At 41.8% G+C, this 21536-nt stretch overlaps 1 protein-coding gene across 1 annotated transcript in view; it reads left to right on the forward strand.

Annotated features, from left to right (window-relative positions):
- NSF (N-ethylmaleimide sensitive factor, vesicle fusing ATPase) overlaps positions 1-21536 on the forward strand; it is a 47742-nt gene that overhangs the window by 23831 nt on the left and 2375 nt on the right. Inside the window, exons 5-20 of the mRNA XM_072111137.1 lie at positions 4537-4703; positions 5400-5507; positions 7433-7508; positions 8915-9070; positions 11661-11860; positions 12900-13065; positions 13148-13222; positions 13330-13517; positions 14593-14688; positions 14855-15011; positions 15098-15231; positions 18635-18701; positions 18782-18861; positions 19002-19136; positions 19228-19341; positions 19467-19522. Of these exons, the coding sequence (XP_071967238.1) occupies positions 4537-4703; positions 5400-5507; positions 7433-7508; positions 8915-9070; positions 11661-11860; positions 12900-13065; positions 13148-13222; positions 13330-13517; positions 14593-14688; positions 14855-15011; positions 15098-15231; positions 18635-18701; positions 18782-18861; positions 19002-19136; positions 19228-19341; positions 19467-19522 (1975 nt within the window). The remainder of the gene's footprint in view (positions 1-4536; positions 4704-5399; positions 5508-7432; positions 7509-8914; positions 9071-11660; positions 11861-12899; positions 13066-13147; positions 13223-13329; positions 13518-14592; positions 14689-14854; positions 15012-15097; positions 15232-18634; positions 18702-18781; positions 18862-19001; positions 19137-19227; positions 19342-19466; positions 19523-21536) is intronic.

Consider the following 21536-nt stretch of genomic DNA (forward strand, 5'->3'; position numbering starts at 1 on the left):
ACAAAAAATATGGTGTTAAGTTGTTTTAGATTAAATCAAATCAAAAGACGAGGGGGCACTGTCTCAGTTAGGAGAAATAAAGGTTTAATCACCAGAGGCGACAGGGCTTTTTTACTATGAGAACTGTCAATCTGTGGAATAGCCTGCCTCAGACGCTGGTCACAGCAGGGACAGCAGAGAGCTTCAAGAAGGGTCTATATGCCTTTTTACACCTAAATAACATTGATGGTAATGTTATATAGAATTTTTTTCTCCTAAATCCCTTCCTCATCCAATCCCTTCCCTTCCTTGGTTGAACTTGATGGACAAGTGTCTTTTTTCAACCATATAAACTATGAAACTCTAATCCATCATGATAAACTAGGAACACTTACTGATAGATCCAGATACTGTAACTGTGGTAATCTTCTTATATTTATGCATGGCCTTCTCCTTTTCAGTATTTCCCCCTTCCCTCCTACTTCTCTAATCTCAGTGCGGCAGCGTAAATTTCAGCACACAGTGTAACAGCCTGTGAAGCTACAGCATGGAGGGGCTTTGGTAATGAACCCTCCCAAAATTTTATCTATATCCGTGGAAGTGCGGGAGTACTTTTCTATTTAACGGAATTCAGTAGTTCAGCCAAGCTCCTATAGTAGTGGGAAATCTTCTTCATACATTAGGTTGTTGTCTGTGGGATTTGCTCTTTCCAGAAACCAGTAATAAGTTCAGTGCAAGCTGGAAAAGCAAGGAATCCTGGGAGATTTGAGCTCTAAAGCCTACAGAATTGTGAATTTATTAAAATAAGAATTACGGTGTATACTCGAGCATAAGCCGACCGAATATAAGCTGATGTACCTAATTTTACCTAAAAAAAAAGATTGGAATCCCCTGTCTATAGCTAGCCAGCCCCCTGCCCACCAGTGCCCAACAAGGTTCTCTATAGGGTCGAGGTCAGGGGAACATGGAGGCCACACCATGAGATGCTCTCCTTTTATGCCCATAGCAGACAATGACACAGAGATGGTAAATTGTCCTGCATGAAGATGATTTTGCACCGGAAGGCACGATTTTTTCTTTTTGTACTATGAAAGAAAGGGGGCAGTCAGAAACTATATATACTTTCTCAAGGTCATTTTCACACCTTCAGGAAACCTTAATGGGCCTACCAGCTCTCACCCCTTGATTCCGGCCCAAAACATGACTCAGTCGCCTCCTTGATTACCTCGCAGCCTTGTTGGGACATGGTGGCCATCCACCAACCATCCTCTACTCCATCTATCTGGACTATCCAGGTTTGCCCAACACTCATCAGGAAGCAAAACTGTTTGAAAATAAGTCTTCATGTATGTCTGGGCACACTAAAACTGTTTCTGCTTGTGAGCACTGGACCTGCCGCTGACAAAAGTAAGAAGAGAAATTGTGGGTAACGTTGCAAAGGTGAGTTATTGGATAGGTTCTGTAAGCTTGTTCTTAAGTTGAATTTGTATGTAAGTGCATTTTATAATTGTAACCCCAGACATTTTTTTTTTTTTTTTTTGGTCTCTGTGACAACTGGATTTTAAAAATGTTGGCTTGTCATAAGAACCAGGATTAACAATAACGCTTAACTGTAGACACTGTTATAGCTCTTTATTGTAGTCTAAGGCTAAAGTACAGCAAATTACCCACATCCAGAGGTCCGTTTGTATGTTCTTAATTAGGGGACCGCCTGTACAAAGTTACATCATATCAGAATATTTTCTTCATTGAAGCATGAGCACTGCTTTACATAGGGTGTCCTCTATTTATAAAATGTTAATAGAACATTTAATTATTATAAAAATACACACCACTCCATGTGGAAAAAATAGTCCAATAATTTTTAATCTTCTTTTCCCTTAAAGAGGAACTTTCAACCCCCCAAATATATCAGACATGGTATCCACATACCGTGATGTAGCGGCTTGTGTACTGATTCAGGGGCCCCTACCATTCCCGAGATATGAGCCCTGATCTCTGACTTTTCAATGTCTAGGATGGTCAGAGAGGAGGAGCTGCAGCACGGGTGTGTGGATGGGTGTGTGAGTATGCTAAACTTCTGACACCATCCAATCAGCGGTGCATGGTGTCAGAGAAGAGCTTCATTATGTACTGTGAACGTGCTACGGTGGGGGATTGGAGAAAAATTCAAAGTGCCCCTGAATCTGTACACAAGCCCCTACATCATGTATGTGGAGATATATTTGGGGCAGTGAAAAGTCCTATTTAAAGACTTTCCAGCAGGATCGACTATAAATGTCTGACCGATAAAGATCCCACATAAACTTCCCAAGTATTCATCTTGTGTCTCCCTGTCTATTGTGACAAATCAAAAAGTCCTGGGTAATGGATAAATGAGTGATTGGAGGAGGAACCAGCAGTCAACATTAATCACCTTCATTTTTCGGGAAGCCCCTCTGCTCTTTACAAGATTGAATAAGATTATGCAGTGTTAATATCTCTGGATGTTACTTGCTCTGCCTGCTTTGCCATTGAATTAAAGTTACATAGCAAATGGATTCTGGCACAGCGCAGGATTGTAATGTGCGCGTAAAGACCCTTGTGAGAAATCATTGCGCTGTAAAGCCATTTTGCTAATTGTGAGAACGATCTTGTGCATTCATTAAGAGGTTTTATAGTACATCAATAAAGAGGTTTTAGAGAGAGCATCCATTGTGCCACAGACGAAGGGAACCTGTCACTATCGATATCACTGCTATAGAGCAGGAGGAGCTGAGCATATTTATGCATGCATCTTATCTATCTGCCTGCAGACTGCTCAGCTTCCCCTGCTTTATATCATATTACATGCAGATAGGACACTATGCACACTCTTCTTAGTTCCTCCTCCATAACATGTTGCCTGCGGATAGGACACTATATACAATCTCCCCCATGTCCTATAAAGTTAAGCATATTGCATGTACGGTAACTCTTCTGACACCGCCTGCTTAAAGGACATCTGCCACCCGGATGAGGAATTGTAAACCAAGCACACTGCCATACTGGTGTGTGTCCCCTCTGGTAGGATCTGCTCTTTTTTAGATTCCTATGCCCTGGTTTTGGCCAAAACAAGGCTTTTAAAATGATGCAAATGAGCCCACCTATACAAATTCAACTTAAAGAGAACCCGTCAGGCAAAATAACCCCCCTAATCTATATATATTTTCATAAACTGCCATTAGAAAGCATTGCCTCTATCCCTTCATTGTCCCTCTACATGCCTGTAAACCAAAGCAATGAGGTCCTAAAGCTGTATGCAAATGACCTGTGAGATGTCCAATGAGTAATTATTATATTCAAGCTGTCCGGCTTATTCATGAGTGGGAGGTACAGCCACACCCCTAGTGCTTGACTGACAGCCTGTATAATTTGTGTAATGGCGGCTCCATGTGCTTCCTGGTGCTGGCGCCCCCTGCAGCCTGTGTGTGTATATGACAGATACAACAGCTCCAGGCAGGTAACCCGGGGACTGGGGGACTTTTTCATGGGAAAGTAAACCAAACTCTTATCCATGCCCATGGTACCAGACAACTGCTGTGGTATTTTTAACATTTTATTAAATCTCTTCTAATCGGCTGAGCTCATATGAAGCTCATTGTATGTATTCTTGTTATTGTAACACCTTCTTGTGCATTTAGAATCATTCAATGGCTTAAACATTGTCTTGAGCAGTGATTTTCAACCTTTTTCGAGCCGCGGCACACTTTTTATACTTAGAAAATCCAGGGGCACACCATCAACCAAAATAGCACAAAATTACACTAAAACAGTCATATTATACATATAGTTAATAATATAGGTTCTAAATTTATTTTACTCACTCAGAGTACAAGTGCCAGCTCGTATACTCAGCATATGAGATGGTACTTGTAGTACTCCAGCCTCATGACTATAGTATTTCTCATTTTGCATATCTCATTGTTATATGCAGTATACTGCTGGAGTACTAAAAGTACCAGCTCATATGCTGAGTATTCTGCCAACAGTTCATATACTCAGGCAAAAGCTCATATAGTCAGCATTATTGGTGGGCATTACCTTGGCGGTGGGCAAATGAGAGAGTCTCTCCGCTCTCAGGATGATGCGCCGGCCTCGGTGATGTCATTTGTCGCGCAAGGTTCAAACCTTGCGCATGTGTTATTGTACACGTCACCTACATTGTAAGAAGCCGTGACTGCCCATCGCTGCGCATTGCCGGGAAACAAAACACAGGGGGCACCATAGTTTGGGGAACTTTCCCCGCGGCACACCCGACCATCTGTCGCTTCACACTAGTGTGCCACGGCACTCTGGTTGAAAATCACTGGTCTAGAGGTCAATCTATAAGACGCTAGAAATAGGGCTTACTGTACCCACTCACCTATACAAGGACACACTTGTTTCTTTATATTGGTTGTCTGAATTTATAACTTATTAAAAATGTAGCTGAACTTACCAGACTAATACTGCTGTAGATAGTGAGGGCAAAGTCACATGATGAACTATACCTATAAAATGCATCCGCAAAACAAGTTGTCTCTTTTGTGTTTTTAGTTGCAGTGTACAACTTTGACAAGACCAAGCAGTGTATTGGAGTCATGACCATTGAGATAGACTTCCTACAGAAGAAGAGTGTGGACTCCAACCCCTATGACACAGACAGGATGGCCGGAGAGTTTATCCAGCAGTTTAATAACCAGGCCTTCTCAGTGGGGCAACAGGTGAATATGGACATTTTTAGGATCCCTCCCCCCCCCCCCCCCAAAAAAAAAAAAAGTTGTTATAACACTACTAGGTTCAGTAGGCCACTGGGCAACAGAGTGTCAATGGGCCACTTTGCCGCAAACTGTGGAGTCATTAAAAATTCAGAAACAAAAACAGTCTCCTGTTCCCTAAAATATTCCCTAGTTTATTATCCCAAGCAGCCCACTCATGGTTATTTTATATACAGACCCTTTGTGGTTATTTTTTTAAAATCTCCCTTCAGCCCCTATCGATTTTATTAGGTACAGCCCCCCTCATCCCGTTATGTGGGCCCCCTGGAGCTCCTGGCCCCGGCACTTGCCCAGTGCTGGCGCCGGCCTTGATGATAACGTATATGGTCATATCCACGAGGAGTCTCTATTTGTTATGGATACTCGCGCCGTCTTGAGGATACAACCCTGTACATAATCCATATTAGAATTTGAAGTTAATAAATTAGAGAAATCTTTGTCCTGTCCATTCAACTCCCTCTACTTGTATACATTTCTGCCATTTTTTCTGTATCATGGTATTGCAGCTTGCAAATGTCCACAATAATTTGTGGCTTGGTTTTTTTTTTAAACGAATTGTATAGGACGGTGAATAAAAAGTGTTTTGGGTGGCTTTTTTCGACTTTTCTGCTTTTACTGTATTCCTCTATTTTTCCTGTGCAGCTTGTGTTCACTTTCAATGAGAAGCTTTTTGGACTAGTTGTGAAGGACATTGAGGCAATGGATCCCAGCATCTTGAAGGGGGAGCAGTCCAGTGGAAAGAAGCAGAAGGTACCACTGACATGTGCTGATATCTTCAGAGATCTGTGACCTTGTATACTGACATCACATGTTAATGTTTAGATATCACCTTTCACTTGTGTTGTGGTAGAAGAGCCCCACTGTACGGCAGTCATGAGTACACAACCTCTCCAAGCAGTATAATCTGTTGCTTGCATGTTGTAGAGAAATGCATTGCAAATTCAAAATTAAATTTATTATGCTCCTAAAAAACTCCCACTTTAATCTATATTTTAATTAAGCAGTAGGTGCATTAAAGGGAACCTGTCACCAGGGACCTGATTTTCACTAAAGACATGTTGCAGAAGCTTAGCACACCTGCATTGCAAATATGTCTTTCTGCCTTTTCTAAGCATTTGCATTACAATATAATTGTGTGTTATAACTTACTCTTGCTCCCTCACAAATTCCTGGGGTAGCCACAGGGGCTGGGCTTTGGTTTGGATGCATTCCAGAAAACAACATGTGGCTTGTCTGTGTTACTCACTCCTCAGATCTTAACCCCCACCTTTGTGCTCCTGTAGAGCTCCACCTCCTGCTCCTTCTCAGAGGTCACAGCCTGGTCAGCCTGACATCAGTGGGGGAGGGACAAGCTGTACAGGAACACAAAGCTGGAGACAGCCTGCAGTTCAAACAGGTCACATGTTGTTTTTTGTAATGCATCCACATCAAAGCCCAGCCCCTGTGACTACCCCAGGATTTTGTCAGGATGCAAGAGTAAGTTATAGCACACAATTATATTGTAATGAAAATGCTTAGAAAAGGCAGAGAGGCATTTTTGCACTGCTGGTGTCAAGGGTTTTTACAATCTGTTTTTAGTGAAAATGAGGTCCCTGGTGACAGGTTCCCTTTAAGGACATGTACTCAGCACCCAGGGGACTGCTATTCCTGCCTTGACCACTACTCTCTTGGTCAGATAAATGGGAGCTTTGTCTTGTGGGAAGCTTTGGGAGAGCTTTCTTGGGAGAAATGGAAGTGGTTTATGTAAAAAAAAAATAGTAGAGATCCAGATGCTGAGGACATGACCTTGTTGCACTGACTTCCTTATTAGCATACACATTTAAGTGGGAATACCTTGGAAATGGTCTAACATGCTACATGCACACTACCGTAGCGGATGCAGTGAGCCGCAAGCCAGGGGAGAGAGGAATAGTGAGCGCTGCTCACCCTTCCCCTCTTTGCAGGAAGCTGAGCGGCCATGCTGCAAAACAGAGCAAGAATAGGTCCAGCTCTATCTTTATCTTTATGCGGAGAGACACAATTTGCTCATCGCACGGTATCTGGCCTCCATATGACTACAATGGCGTCTGTGATCTAGCCACAAATGGTGCGGCCAGATCACGGCACAGCACACGGCAGTGTGCATGCAGCCTTAGAAACGGTACTAAAAATTATGTTGCAAATCACAGTATATTTCTCTACAAGAGGCTGCTTGCATATTAAAACACTTGGTGGTGGTGGTGGTGGTGATTCCCTTTAATAGGTAATAGTGATATTTGAACTTTTTTCCTGATTTTGATTAAATTCTTCAAGTTATTATGGCTGCAATCATCCACCACTAGAGGGAGCTATAGCATGTGACTTTGTATTGGCAGTATGCAATGAGGTGCAGAAGATGGAGGTGATACATTTGAGAAAGGAAAATGGTTCATAGTCTCAATATGCTTATTCTGCCTACTACTGGTGGTTACCTTTATTTTTTTGGCTATTGAGGATAATACATCTGTGACTTTAACCCTTTCATTTCCATCCCCACCATCAATAAACATGTCCTAATCTCCATTGTTTTATTTTATTCTCCACACACTTTCTTTTTATTCTTCTAATTTGTAGCGAACACCAAACACCATCATTGATGACTGTATTATGTTTTATTGCCTTATAGCTTATTTCACATGTGCCTTATCTTTCTGCAGATCGAGGCGGGTCTGGTAGTGGGGAACAGTCAGGTGGTGTTTGAGAAGGCCGACAACTCCTCCCTGAACCTCACAGGTAAGTTATTCCTGTACTGTCACTGCTGAGATCTCACAACTCGCAAAATGTGGCAAAAATGTGAAGTCAAGATTTATCACCATGTCTGGAAGATGGAAGCCTGTTTTAGCTTTGCTGCTACATCTCTACAGTCAATTCAGAAGATATGAAAGCAGCAGCCACATAACTACTAGGCCTGTCAGCTGTTATAGAGAAGGATCCAGGGCTAGTGGAGCTCAATGGTTTCTTTCACTCGTAAATCTGGGAAAAAATGACTGATCAATAGTCTCCGCAGCATTAAGGGAGAGGTATCAATGGAGGAATTGTATTACTGTAACTGGCAGCCATTGTATGATGCTAATAATCATTTCAGTTGACCAGTAGGTGGCAGTGTTGACACATAATTAACAAATATAGATGTTGCACCAATCTGCCAGCAGAGGGCGTTGTGTCACACATAAGTTGCACGTAATGTCATTTTACTCCTGAGCTTACTAGAAATCTTCAGTCATTTTTTTTAAGGATAAATAGACCTTCTCCACAAAAAATGAATAAGTGAAGTAACCAAAAGTACAGTACCCTGGGAAAACTTTCACTTTTGCTAGAAATCTGACAGTAAAGATCCAGTTAATCAGCTATAGAGGAGGCTGGATAGGTTGCCGCTCAGCTTTTCTGCAAGCATATGTAATGAAGGAATGCCTGGATGTCTGTGACTGATAAAAATAAATGATTAATTACTTTAGACTTGTATTTTCATCATTACTATGGAACAATGCTTTTTTAAAGTGTGAATCTACAGTGGTCCACAAAAAAAAATCATGTTAGCCATGTCCAGTACTTAATTGGTGCAGGCCCAAACCAGAAGGGATGCAGAGTTTGATTCGCAAAATAGAGGCTGTCCTCTGATTTTAGTTTCTTCCTGTGGCTAAGTACACTAGGGTAGTGAACAAAATTGTTGTAAATATGTGTCCTGCCTTTAGTTTATGAATCTTTGATCTGGAGGATGAGTGTGAACAGTGGACGTCTAACTGCTGACCCCTCCAGCGGTCATTGGAATGGTGGAACCAAGTCACAGTGTTATTTATAGTGGGATATAATTGCTTGTACCTGGTATGTCTATAGACCAGAGAAATGAGAAGTTATGAATGTTAGGAGGTGGAATATTGCTTTACGTGAAGTCCTAACTATCTGATCTGTGGGGTCTAACTACTGGAATTCCCACTGTCCATGGGGCTCAGGGTCCTGTGCTGAGTAGCAATCAGAAATGTAATTTTCTCTACTTCTGTGTTATCAATGGTTAGCTGCACTTGGCAGTATCTTTATTGAGTCATGTTTGAGCAGAGGCTTTGTAGATGATGCTGGTTTTGTCCATTTCTCTTCTACCTGGATATTTTTTACTGATTTATGTCTCTAATTAACACAAATAGGCAAATCAAAGACCAAGCAGGACCGCCAGTCCATCATCAATCCAGACTGGAACTTTGAGAAGATGGGTATAGGTGGTCTGGACAAGGAGTTCTCGGACATCTTTAGGAGAGCCTTTGCTTCAAGAGTCTTTCCCCCGGAGATAGTGGAACAGATGGGTGAGTTATGTGTAATTTACAGACAGACAAGGTTGTCAAAATGGCAATGACAAAGAAAAATACAGCTTTTTTTCAATAAATATAAGTGTCCTCGTCTCCCCCAGTCTTGTTTTATTGTGTGGCCCAGTCGCCCAGTATTCGGAGAATGTTGGATATCCTTCAGAATTTTATTTACACTTTCTCACTGCCTTGTACCCATTCATGTATAGTGTTATGAGCATTATTGTATGCAGATCTATCATATTGGTTTCCATACTTGGGTTCCCCTTTAAATAACTGAGCTGGAGGCTTACTTTCTTGGATCTATGCATTGTGCTATCCCAGTGGCCCACGCTTATTATGTCTATTTTACAAGCGGGTGGGTGTCTGCTGCACCTGTTCTTTCTAATGGTGAACTCTGAGACGTTTATAAAGAGGTAAATGTCAGGTCCTTTCCAGTAAAAGCTGCTCCTTCCATCCGTCTCTCCTGTCACCTTAGCCAGGCTTGTCTTGTAGACCTTATCTCAGTGGAACTGTGTGTTTCTTGTACATTCTCACCTGCATCCCTGGAAAAGGTCATATTGTTACAGGATTAGGCTGGGATGACAGGTGCCCTCTTCTACCCAAACATGGCTGTCATCACTGGCAGGTAATAGACTGTAAGGCAGCAGCTGGACTGTGCTGACACTGGAGATCAGGACAGATATACAGACCACTTCACCAAATTCACACATTGGCTGAAATATTATTAACGTGCAATCCATAGAGAACATGAAGGGCTCCTGGGTATATCATAACATTCTCACCATCCAGTACATGCATCTGGAAACAAAGGTAGCCTATATACCCCCATAGCATTACCCAAAGCTTAAAAAAAAAAGTCAGAAAAACAGCTTGAAATCTAGGTCATCTCAAACTTCAGTGAAATAAAGGTAACCACTAGGGGGGATAAAGAAAAATCTATTGGTTTTGAATCTTTACAATCTTTACATTTACAAAATAGTTTACAGGGTGAAAAGCAGGCGCCCAAGGCTTACTTAGGGTTTATTCACATGTGGTATACCTGCCGTGTGCTGGAGGTGAGGAGGAGGTGACCCCTCCTCCCTCCATAGAAAACAGCGGCGCATGGTTGCACACTCGCAGAAAGATAGAGCATGTTCTATCTTTTTGCGGTGTGCGGTACTGCCGCCGGCCCGCCTTTGCTGTCTTTATGTGGCCACAAATTTGCGGCCGCATGTACGTCCCCATGAACAGCCGTGTGAGTGAGCCCTAAGAGGTTATGACCGTAGTACCATTCATCCTTTTGATGGCTGCAGCATTAACATACTTGGCTACTTTGGAGTAGAGGGAATTGAAGAGGGGTGTTAATTTTATAAAGTAAAAAATCAAAACCTTTTTACAGCCCTTTTTTAACCCCATCTATCTTACCTTATTATTAGGCTGGGTTTACACATTAAAAACTAAATTTTCTGTGATCTTTCAGATATAGATATGTGGTTTAATCTCTTCCATTTACAAGGGATTTAACAAATATATGGCTAAAGTAACAATTGTTAGCAAGTGAGTTTTTTTTTTTTTAATACTATTTGTGCACATGCGGTGCCACCCTTCTGAAATTGGGTGTAGTCTTCTCTCTGCACTCACTCCTGAGACCCCTGTCAATGTTCACACCGGTGTTCTCCAGCTTCCCTTACACATGTCATTATTAATAGTGGAATAATAATAATTTTTATATAGCACACATAGATTACGCAGAGCTACACAGAGATTGCCAAATCAGTCCCTGTCCCCAATGGGGCTCACAATCTAATCGACCTACCAGTAGGTTTTTAGAGTGTGGGAGGAAAACGGAGGAAACCCACGCAGACATGGAGAAAACATACAAACTCTTTGCAGATGTTGACCTTGGGCTTGAACCCCAGCTCTGCAAGGCTGTAATGCTAACCCCTAAGCCATCGCACAGCAGCCATCGCCTAACCAGAATTTAAACAGGTGATCCGTAGTATCCGATGCAGCTACATAGTGTAGAGTATTAAAAGCTCCCCTGCTGATAGAAAGATATTTTTATATCCTAATAGCCTCATACTTGGAGAAGATTATCATTGAGGTTTTTAGGCTAAGAAAATCCTCACTCTGTGGACTAGTGGCTCCTACACTTGCTGCTGCCTCTATTACCAAGGATCCTGAGACGCATTAAAAATTGGCCGCTATGGTCATAGGAGACACAGGAGACTGCCCCTGGTGTCTGATGGGAGTGTGGCAGAAAACCTTGTAAGAAAAGTGTTTATATGGCACTAAGCTATTATTTGCAAACTCTTAAAAATACATTAATTTTTCAATTAGTTACATAGTCTTTTCACCAACCACTCCTAAACTGAAGAAAAATTGTGCATGTGAGCTCTTCCACTGCAGCCAATAGTGTGATCATGTGCTGCTGAATTGAGGGATATTCCCCCAACTGATCCCTCTTTATATCCATGTAGTATAATTACATGATATAGAAGAACACGTGTGCTCAGATCATTACAACATTGTATTATAAAATCTACCCTGCATACGGTGTGAATAGGTGCTAAAGGACCTTGGAGTAATATTCTACTTCAACCTGCAGGGTGCAAACACGTGAAAGGTATCCTTCTCTTTGGTCCTCCTGGATGTGGTAAGACACTCATGGCCAGACAGATTGGTAAGATGCTGAACGCCCGAGAACCCAAAGTGGTCAATGGACCTGAAATCCTGAACAAGTACGTTGGAGAGTCTGAGGCCAACATCCGAAAGCTGTTTGCAGATGCAGAAGAAGAACAAAGGAGGGTAAGCTACACATGGCTAAACATGGCCGTCTCCAACTATCGGACCTGGATGTGGTGGAGCCATAACTCCTATATAAGTATCTAGATGGGTTAATAATTCTGGGCGTCACTGGTACAGATATAATGCAGCCTTTGTTCTGATATTAAATATAATGTATCTTACATATACGAATAAACACTGGTAAAATGGTGAGTAATGGAAGTTCACCTCTGCATCAGGGGCTTCTACAATATTCTCAGTTTTAGGAGAGCATAAAGAACACAAGAACTGAATGGTCTATGGTTCACCTTCTGTTAGCCATAGAGTTCTGTTAATTATAGTGTAATGATGACCCAGGCTGCTGTACTAGTATTTCCACTGTTAATAACCTGCTGAATGCAGGTGTGAACTGAGCCTTACATAATCCATTTCATTAGAGTTATACAAAACCTAAAAATGAGAGGATAATGAGATTTAAACAATGAACATCACTGTTAACTTACCATATCAATTCTTTGAAGTGTAAGAGAGCAGGTACAGCCACTACAATAAGATGAAGCGGTGCTCTTTTGGTCTGTAATGTATTATTGGCCTGAAAAGAAGAAATGTGTAGTTTTGGGAATATGGAATAAGAATGTTTTGGCATTATATGTAACTATATTGGCTGTCGTCATTAATCCTGTAGACCTTGAATGTAACAGGAGTGTGTATGTGGTACCTTTGCTCTATTCAAACAGACAGAGACATTGAGCCACAATACTTAGTCCCATTAGACACATGTATTGTGAATAGGCGTTGTGAGATAATATGTTTAAGCTCTTTTAAGAGATCTTTTATCATACTCGCTTGGACATTTTTGGAGCTCTCATAGAATTGAATCCAGAGCTGTTCATGACTCAAATTGGCAACAGGGGACTCACATTTTCCTGTAGGTGCAAATCTATGTAGTCTATTGCAAGGGAGACAAATCGGTCCACATAAGAGCTGCAGATAGAAGACCTTATTTTTGATTCGTTTCATCCATTTCCTGACCACTTCTGTCGTTGGCTTGTATCCACAGCTTGGTGCCAATAGTGGGCTTCACATCATCATCTTTGATGAAATCGATGCCATTTGTAAGCAGAGAGGAAGCATGGCCGGGAGTACTGGCGTACATGACACCGTGGTCAACCAGCTGCTTTCTAAGATAGATGGTGTTGAGCAGCTTAATAACATCCTGGTGATAGGTGAGATGGAGCGGGTGAGGTTGCCATCGACCATCTAATGTGAGAAGGGCTGGTCCTCACTATCTCGCCGTCTTCTACCTAGGTATGACCAACAGGCCTGATCTGATAGACGAGGCTCTTCTGAGACCTGGAAGACTGGAAGTGAAGATGGAGATAGGTGAGTAGGACTTGGACACATACTGTACATATACTGTCCTGTGATAGAAACATGGCAAAGCAAATCAAGAGTCATAATCTCATACTAAGTTACCGTCATTACTTCAGGTCTACCTGATGAGAAAGGTCGTATCCAGATTCTCCATATCCACACTGCTCGAATGAGGGAGCACAATCTGCTGGCCATCGATGTAGAAATACCTGAATTGGCTACAGAGACCAAAAACTTTAGTGGTGCTGAACTGGAGGGGCTCGTGAGGGCAGCGCAGTCCACTGCCATGAACCGACACATCAAGGTAATATGGATGGAAGGCATTTCTAACCATCACTGTGCCATATGTGTGGCCATTATAATGTTGGACACTGCACCCATGAAGCCTTCCATATAGTTTATATGAGACTAAGCTGCCTTTTAAGATCAATCAGTGGTGAACGTCAAAGTCTAATGTGTATGTGGTGATGTTCTGCAGCAGCAGTGCCTCATTATTGTACAATATACATTACAGCTGTTAAGGAACCACCTTTTGACAAGATGAGCCGTGCTATAGGTGGATCATTTAGATTATGTTGGATGTTAATTTTCTTGTCCTGAGCAATCAGTAACAGACCGCTTATCTAGGAAGAGATACGGCCGAGAGACATCCGATAAAGGAGAGACCTCAGAATGATCTGTCCTGGGCACCAGAGTTCTCCATGACGCCTGCCTGTCAAAGGCCGACCTGCTACCTGTCATTATTTCAATGATCAATATCTATCCCTTCTGTCTTGGCATCCCAAAGCCAATGGGCATGGTCTTCATGTCTTGTATGTAGAAGTGATCTTTATTCATTATGTTAGCGTGACACTATGCGGCCATTGATACATGTCTATGCAGATATAAGAGTTATACTCAGCCGTCACATTGCACCTAACATTTTATATCTTGTCTTGTACAGGTAGAAGGAGTAGATTATTAGTTTTCATACAGTATAGGATAACGGGAGCAGTGTAATGCTAATCCATTTATTAGTGTACAGGCTCAGAGTTTCTAGATCTTCTGACCGTTCCTCCCCCGGTTGGTAGTAGTGTCATAATCCCTTTGTCTTTCAGCACCTTGCAATATTTGAGCAACAACGTGGCCTTGTCACTATCTTGCTCACTTTATTAGCTTTATCAAGCTGGTCCTCTCCGCTTGCATTTAGTTTACCAGCCTCATGTGCCCTTCTTGTCTAGAGTCTGTAAAGTAAAATTTCACTGATCTGGCATGTGCTAAACTCCTAGTATTGGAAGTCCCAGCCCCGAATATCCAGACCCTCTGTGAAAGAGAAAATAGATGATTTCTGCAATGCAAGGGCATGGTTTTAATCCTGACTGATTGTTCTCTTTTAACAGGCAACCACCAAAGTAGAGGTTGACATGGAAAAGGCTGAGCGCCTCCAGGTCACAAGAGGAGATTTTCTCACTTCTCTGGAAAATGACATAAAACCTGTAAGTTGTCCTACAATCAACATGACCATTTGTTTCACCTTTAATTCTTGTCTTGTGGAAGATGTGTACAGGAGACAGCATGGAGGCACATGGAGCCCCTGCACTAACCTGGAGTTCTGAGCACTTGCTGTCCTGACACCAGCGCTGATCCTTGTCTTGTTTCTAGGCTTTTGGAACCAACCAAGAGGACTATGCAAGTTACATTATGAACGGTATCATTAAATGGGGCGACCCTGTAACTCGTGTCTTGGATGATGGGGAATTACTTGTTCAACAAACCAAAAATAGTGATCGCACACCTCTTGTTAGCGTTTTACTGGAAGGTGGGTCCTTAGAGCTGAAATTTTAGGTTTGTTAAAAAGGCAAAGTTCTTTTAGAATCTTTACATCCTGTGACTTTCTTTTTTCAGGTCCACCACATAGTGGCAAGACCGCGCTAGCTGCCAAGATCTCTGAGGAATCTAATTTCCCCTTTATCAAGATCTGTTCACCAGAGAAGATGATTGGCTTCTCTGAGACTGCCAAATGCCAGGCCATGAAGAAGGTATTGCCTATCAACATCTGACATATCAGTATATGGTTCCCACCTTTGTTTATTGGCATTTTTATGGTTTTCGAAAGTTTGGAATGAAAAACATACTAATTGTATTCTGTGGGTCAGGAAACATATTGGTGGTAGTTTTGATCGCTTCTGAATAGTAATTTTGTGTGTATAGATATACATACAGTATTTTTATAATTGGCATATATACATAGAAATATCTCACTGCAGAATCATTGAAAGAAACCTACCATGAGGAATCTACTATCAGAAGTAGATAAGATGGGAGATGCCTCCTGCCTGTCTGTGCCCTAATCTGTAATTCTATAATTCTGGAACCTAACCTAACTTGTTGATTTACATATTGCTAAAATAAAGTTGAATGCAGAGGCCACTGGGACGTGTACTAGCCTGGCCGTGAAGTGGAAGCTAAGGCTAGTACCCGCCCCAGTAGCCTTTGCAGTAAATTTACCTATTACTAAAATAAATCTTATAACAGGTTAGATTAGTTTCCAGGATTATTAAATTACAGATTAAGGTAGATGCAGGCAGGAGGCATCTACCATCAGATCTACTTCTCATGGTTGATTCCTAATGGTAGGTTTCCTCTAACATTTTTATTTTATATATTTTTTCAACTGTAAAATTTTATTAAATCTTTAAGAAATTGGAAAAAGAAAAGGCAATCAAACAACGTGTGTATGTCAATCCCATGGATTGCAGTCATACAGAAATGACTGAAGCATAATACCATCAATATAATGAATATTTTAAGACAAACCCACAGAAGGAGATGATGGACAGGTGGAGAGGGGGCGATTGGGATATGGGAGTGGTGGGAAACAGGTCTAAGTCACAAGGCAAAAAGACAAATAGACTTATTCAGAGATTAGATTCTCCAAAATGCTAATAATATCAGAGTTTCCAGAGTTTCCAAGAAAGGCTTTCCACTTCCTGCCAGAACGGGAGTAGCAAAGGGCCGAACCTAAAAGTAAGGATCAAAAATCATAAAAATGAAAATAGAGACCAACATGCCTCCAAATTGAGGTGATGGTGGGTTTAAGTCTCTGTAACAAAGCAGGCAGTAAAATTCCTAAAAATGTAATACTGGGTTTCTTTATAGGTAGTACAATTAGAAGAATTTGCAGCCCTGCTCCAATTGATCTGCCAGTGGTTTTCTGATGCCCTCTTCCTGCTAAGGAAACAAAGTCTCTCTAATTCGATTGGCATTGAGACCTTTGTGGAATAAAACTAGTCCACCACATGGTATCATAGATGGTGAAATCATTCCTCATGAGGGATATTGTGAGATTGTACAAGCTAGTCTCAGGGCCTGAGCCCCATGGTGAAGGGATCAACAATAACCGCTAAACAAAATATCCCTGCAGAAGACATGGCCTAACCATGGAAATCATTCATTCTCCAGGCAAGAGAGGGTTTTACAGTACTGATGGCATAGAAGAGCCGCTGAGGTCTAATGAAAATGTCTCTGACCTGACTCTCATATTTGTAGTCTGAAGCCCAACAGAGGATGTAAAGGCTGTGGAGGAGCAGGGCCTTATAACATGGAGATGGGATGAACAGAAGCCAACCAAAACTTATTGATTTCAGTCCACATTGTTTATAGCAAAGCAGTAGTTTGATAGTTGTCATGAGGTGTTTAATCAGGTTTTGGTATTCCCTCAAATTTAAGTGTGTTCAAACACCTCTTTTTCTCTCGATGGGTGGGGTCCTTAATCAGATATTCATATAGACGCCAGTGCCCTACTCTGAAGATATTAAACAAAGGGAAGGGTTGTTATCAAAAAATAATTTGAGTGAGGGTGGTCAAGCCACCACAAATCAAAAAGAGTGTCCCTTACCGACAAGTGGAGCTTCTGTGCCGTTCTGCCCCCCCCCCCCCTCGTATTTGGCAAACACAGGATTAGTCAACTATGGTCTTCAGACACCCCCTTGTCCCACGGGTTGAAGGAGGCACAGGATGTGAGACACACGCCACAACATACACTCCCAACCCAGAAAGGCTGAGACACCTCTTTCACTAGCCTCTGTGACACAGAACTGCCACCTGCTTTTGTTAGATACATACCTGTTCTGTCGCAAAATTATATTGGGCCAGAAGGTATCCCAGGAGATGTATACATAGACCAAGAAAACAGATGTGTGGATTGAGACAAATGAACCACCCTGGTTAAAATAAGTTATTTCACATATATATACAAGTCAGTTTTATTATGTACTTTTTCAAATAACCATAGATATCGGGACAATTCATTATCGAGTAACAAAGCCTAGAATGGAATAAGGCATCCACAAAATACAAAGAATACACCCTCAGGTGTCCAATACCTCATAAATATTCTATAGATATTAAATAAATAATCAGGTGGCTACCCATATAGAGTAATACTAGATGCTCAAATGGGTATGCAATCATATAAATGAAAATCGAGACGCTATCTATATAAATGACCATCACAAGTAACACTTATACATAAGCATTTTGAAAGAGAAAAGGGTTATGGACTATCCTGGGAGGCCACTGTAAACACCCCTGTGTGTGTGGTTGGGTGTGTAAAGTGGTGGTTGTTTTTTGGTTCTGTGATACCTATTGAATTACTATGGTGGGCATATTTTGTGTGATAAATTAAGATAATTATCCGCCTTAAGGGCATATTAGACACGCATTATACACAAGAGCAGTATATATACATACAATAGACCGATACAAAATGGAAGTGCTGATACAAACAAGTTAACATGTGAACAATAAATCTGTTACCATGTTGCAGGGAGGAAGGCAGTGGATCAGCTGCTGTGAAGTCCAACATGGTTTCAGCCCACATGCAGATGCACCCCAGAAGAATAGAGCAGCCAGTCAGGCATCCACCCCGCTGACAGAGATAGCTGAGCGATGTGCTCGGATATCACCATCAGTTTCATAGAAGGCTATTGGAGCGGCAGCGCGCATATATGACCGGTTATTCCATTCTTTTGGGATGCAACAGTGGTTCAATGAACCCCATTCTTGTTATCCGGGATCCTGGAATCCCATCACTGTTCCGGTTCCCTGGGACCTAGAAACACAATTCTAGATTCATATGAAAGAGGAGATTCCCCTTTTTTACTTCAATTCATTAGGTTCATTCAGGATACATTGGGGGGGGGGGGATTTCTTTAGACTAGAGTTCTAAATGGAATCCTTGATCTACTAAGGGGCTTCTCTGCTTCTCTGGACATGTTTAGACCAGGTCTGACCAGGCAGGGTTTTCAACTGGCAGAAAATACAGAGCCCCACCCCCGTCCTGTTCTACACCCCATCATGCCCAAAGTGGCATAATAAAATCTTCCCCAATTTATCTGCCCAATCCCTTTCCTTTTTCTCACTCTTATGTCTTTTATCTAGATATTTGATGATGCCTACAAGTCTCAGCTGAGCTGTGTTGTGGTGGATGACATTGAGAGACTGCTAGGTGAGACCACAGAGCCACACCGATCACTGCACAAATCAACCGCATGCAGAGATTATAATCTCCTTTATTTCCCTCATCAGATTATGTTCCCATTGGTCCTCGTTTCTCTAATCTGGTCCTCCAGGCTTTACTTGTACTTTTAAAGAAGGCTCCACCGCAGGTAAGAGATGGGGTTAGGAGGTTGTCCATCTATAAAGGCTGTAGGCTTCAATGCAATAATAAGACCAACCCCAAGAAGTGAACATATTGTTTTAAGATAGAATCCTATGGAATTATATCTGATTTTACCTTTTTTTCCAGGGTCGTAAACTGCTGATCATTGGCACTACCAGTCGTAAAGACGTCCTCCAGGAGATGGAGATGCTAGATGCCTTCAGTACTACAATACATGTTCCAAACATCTGTACAGGAGAGCAGCTGATGGAGGCTCTGGAGGTGAGCTCACCACATGGACATGTGTTACTTTACATTTTTGCCAGTTTTTATGGTTAGCGACTATTTATTTGTATTTTATTTCTGTTTACAGCTTTTGGGTAGTTTTAAGGATAATGAGCGCTCCATTATTGCTCAACATGTGAAGGGCAAAAAGGTTTACATAGGAATTAAGAAGCTGCTCATGTTAATTGAGATGTCCATGCAGGTAAGGACACACAAAAATTGGGGTCATTCCGACCAGCACCAACTCTATATTAAGCCCCTAAAACATTCTGTACAGCTACTGAATTGTGATTTCTGGTGATGATTTCTCATGTTCTTATATTTTAGATGGATCCCGAGTATCGTGTCAGCAAGTTCCTGGCTTTGCTAAAAGAAGAAGCTGCGTAAGTGTCTATTGTAATTCTTATAGAGTCCTTGTTTGTGGCCAAATTATATAAAAATCTTATAAATTTTGATGTTTCTTGGAAAATATAGCTAGAGTTGTAGATTTCATCCTTCAGAATACACTAATGTGAAACCTCATAGATTGTATAATGTTTGCTGCAGGACCTTAGAGGATAAGTATGATACGAGGATTCTCTTTGGAGGTCCTTAAATAATGGTCTGCTCTCAGCCCCTGCACTAAGCATAACTCATAGAGGCAGAATAAAGAGGAGTTCCCCTTTATCAGGTTATGCTCCATCCACGTGATAAAGGATAATAAGCTAATCGGTGGAGGCCCGATTGCTAGGATCCCACTGAGCAGGAGACTTGCCCATTCTCACTAATTGATAAAGCAGCAGGTCCAGCTTTCATCCTGACGTTCACTTGAATGACGGTTCTTCTTTTTGTTGGACCCGACCAATCGGCTTGTTATTGGTTTGGACAATCCCTTTAACTATTGCTTAGTGGCTAAAATGGCAAAATAGGTAAACTAACCCATGGTATAAATTCAGATTGAGTGTATGCAATGGGTTAGTGTCCCCCGTCCCCCCCCCCCCCCCCCATCCTGTTCTCCACCCCATCATGCCCAAAGTGGCTTAATAAATCTCTCCCAATCCCTTTCTTGTTTCTTAGTTATGTTTTTTAACTAGATATTTGATGATGCCTACAAGCATGGTGCGGCTTCAAAGCATGGTGAAGTACTTATCATGGGGGACTTCAATTACCCAGATATTGACTGGGGGGCAGAAACCTGCAGGTCCTTCAAAGGTAGCAGGTTCTTGTCAACAACAAAAGACAATTACCTGTCGCAACTAGTCCTGGAGCCAACAAGAGGGGGGGCACTGCTGGACCTTATCCTTACCAACAGACCTGATAGGGTATCAAAACTACAGGTTGGGGGGAACCTGGGGAATAGTGATCATAACATCATTGATTTTGTATTACGCTTTACTAAGAGCGTTAGTGAAGGGGCAACCAACACTCTAAACTTCAGGAGGGCAAATTTTCAGCAACTAAGGGAAGACCTTAAAGGCATAGACTGGGATAATGCTCTCAAGGACAAAAGCCCCCCCCAAAAATGGGACTTTTTCTCATATATTCTGAAAAAGTCCTGTGAGAAACACATACCTTATGGGAAAAAGCATAAAAGGAACAAGAAAAACCCTATGTGGCTAACTAGTCTTGTAAGGAAAGCAATAAGCGAGAAAGATAAAGCGTTTAAGGTGCTAAAACGTGAAGGTAGCGATGAGGCATTACAGGATTATAGAGAGAAAAATAAATCCTGTAAAAAGCAGATAAAGGCCGCAAAAATAGAGACTGAGAGAAATATTGCCAGGGAGAGCAAAAATAATCCCAAATTATTTTTCAAGTATATAAATGATAAGAAACTAAAAACAGAGAGTGTGGGTCCCCTTAGAAATAACATGGGGGTCATGGTGGAAGGAGACGAGGAAAGGGCCAATCTACTGAATGTCGCCTTCTCAACTGTCTTTACCCAGGAAAATCCCCTGGTGGAAGACACAATGAGGAATAATGTTAATTCTTTTTATAATGTCAACAGTTTAACCCAGGAAGAGGTACGGCGCCGCCTCGCAACCACTAAGATAGATAAATCACCGGGGCCAGATGGCATACACCCCCGGGTTCTGCATGAATTATGTACGGTGATAGACAGACCGTTATTTTTAATATTTGAAGATTCACTGAGGACTGGTTATGTTCCACAGGAATGGCGCATAGCAAATGTGGTACCAATATACAAAAAAGGATCAAATAGCGATCCTGGAAACTACAGACCCGTAAGTCTAACTGCTGTGGTGGGGAAAATATTTGAGGGGTTTATTAGAGATGCTATCCTGGAGTATCTCACTGTGCACAACCTTATAACCCAGCGTCAGCATGGGTTTATGAGAGATCGGTCCTGTCAGACTAATCTGATTGGTTTCTACGAGGAGGTAAGTTCAAGACTGGATC

Source organism: Engystomops pustulosus, chromosome 6 (assembly GCF_040894005.1).
Source record: "Engystomops pustulosus chromosome 6, aEngPut4.maternal, whole genome shotgun sequence".
Classification (NCBI taxonomy): Eukaryota; Metazoa; Chordata; class Amphibia; order Anura; family Leptodactylidae; genus Engystomops; species Engystomops pustulosus.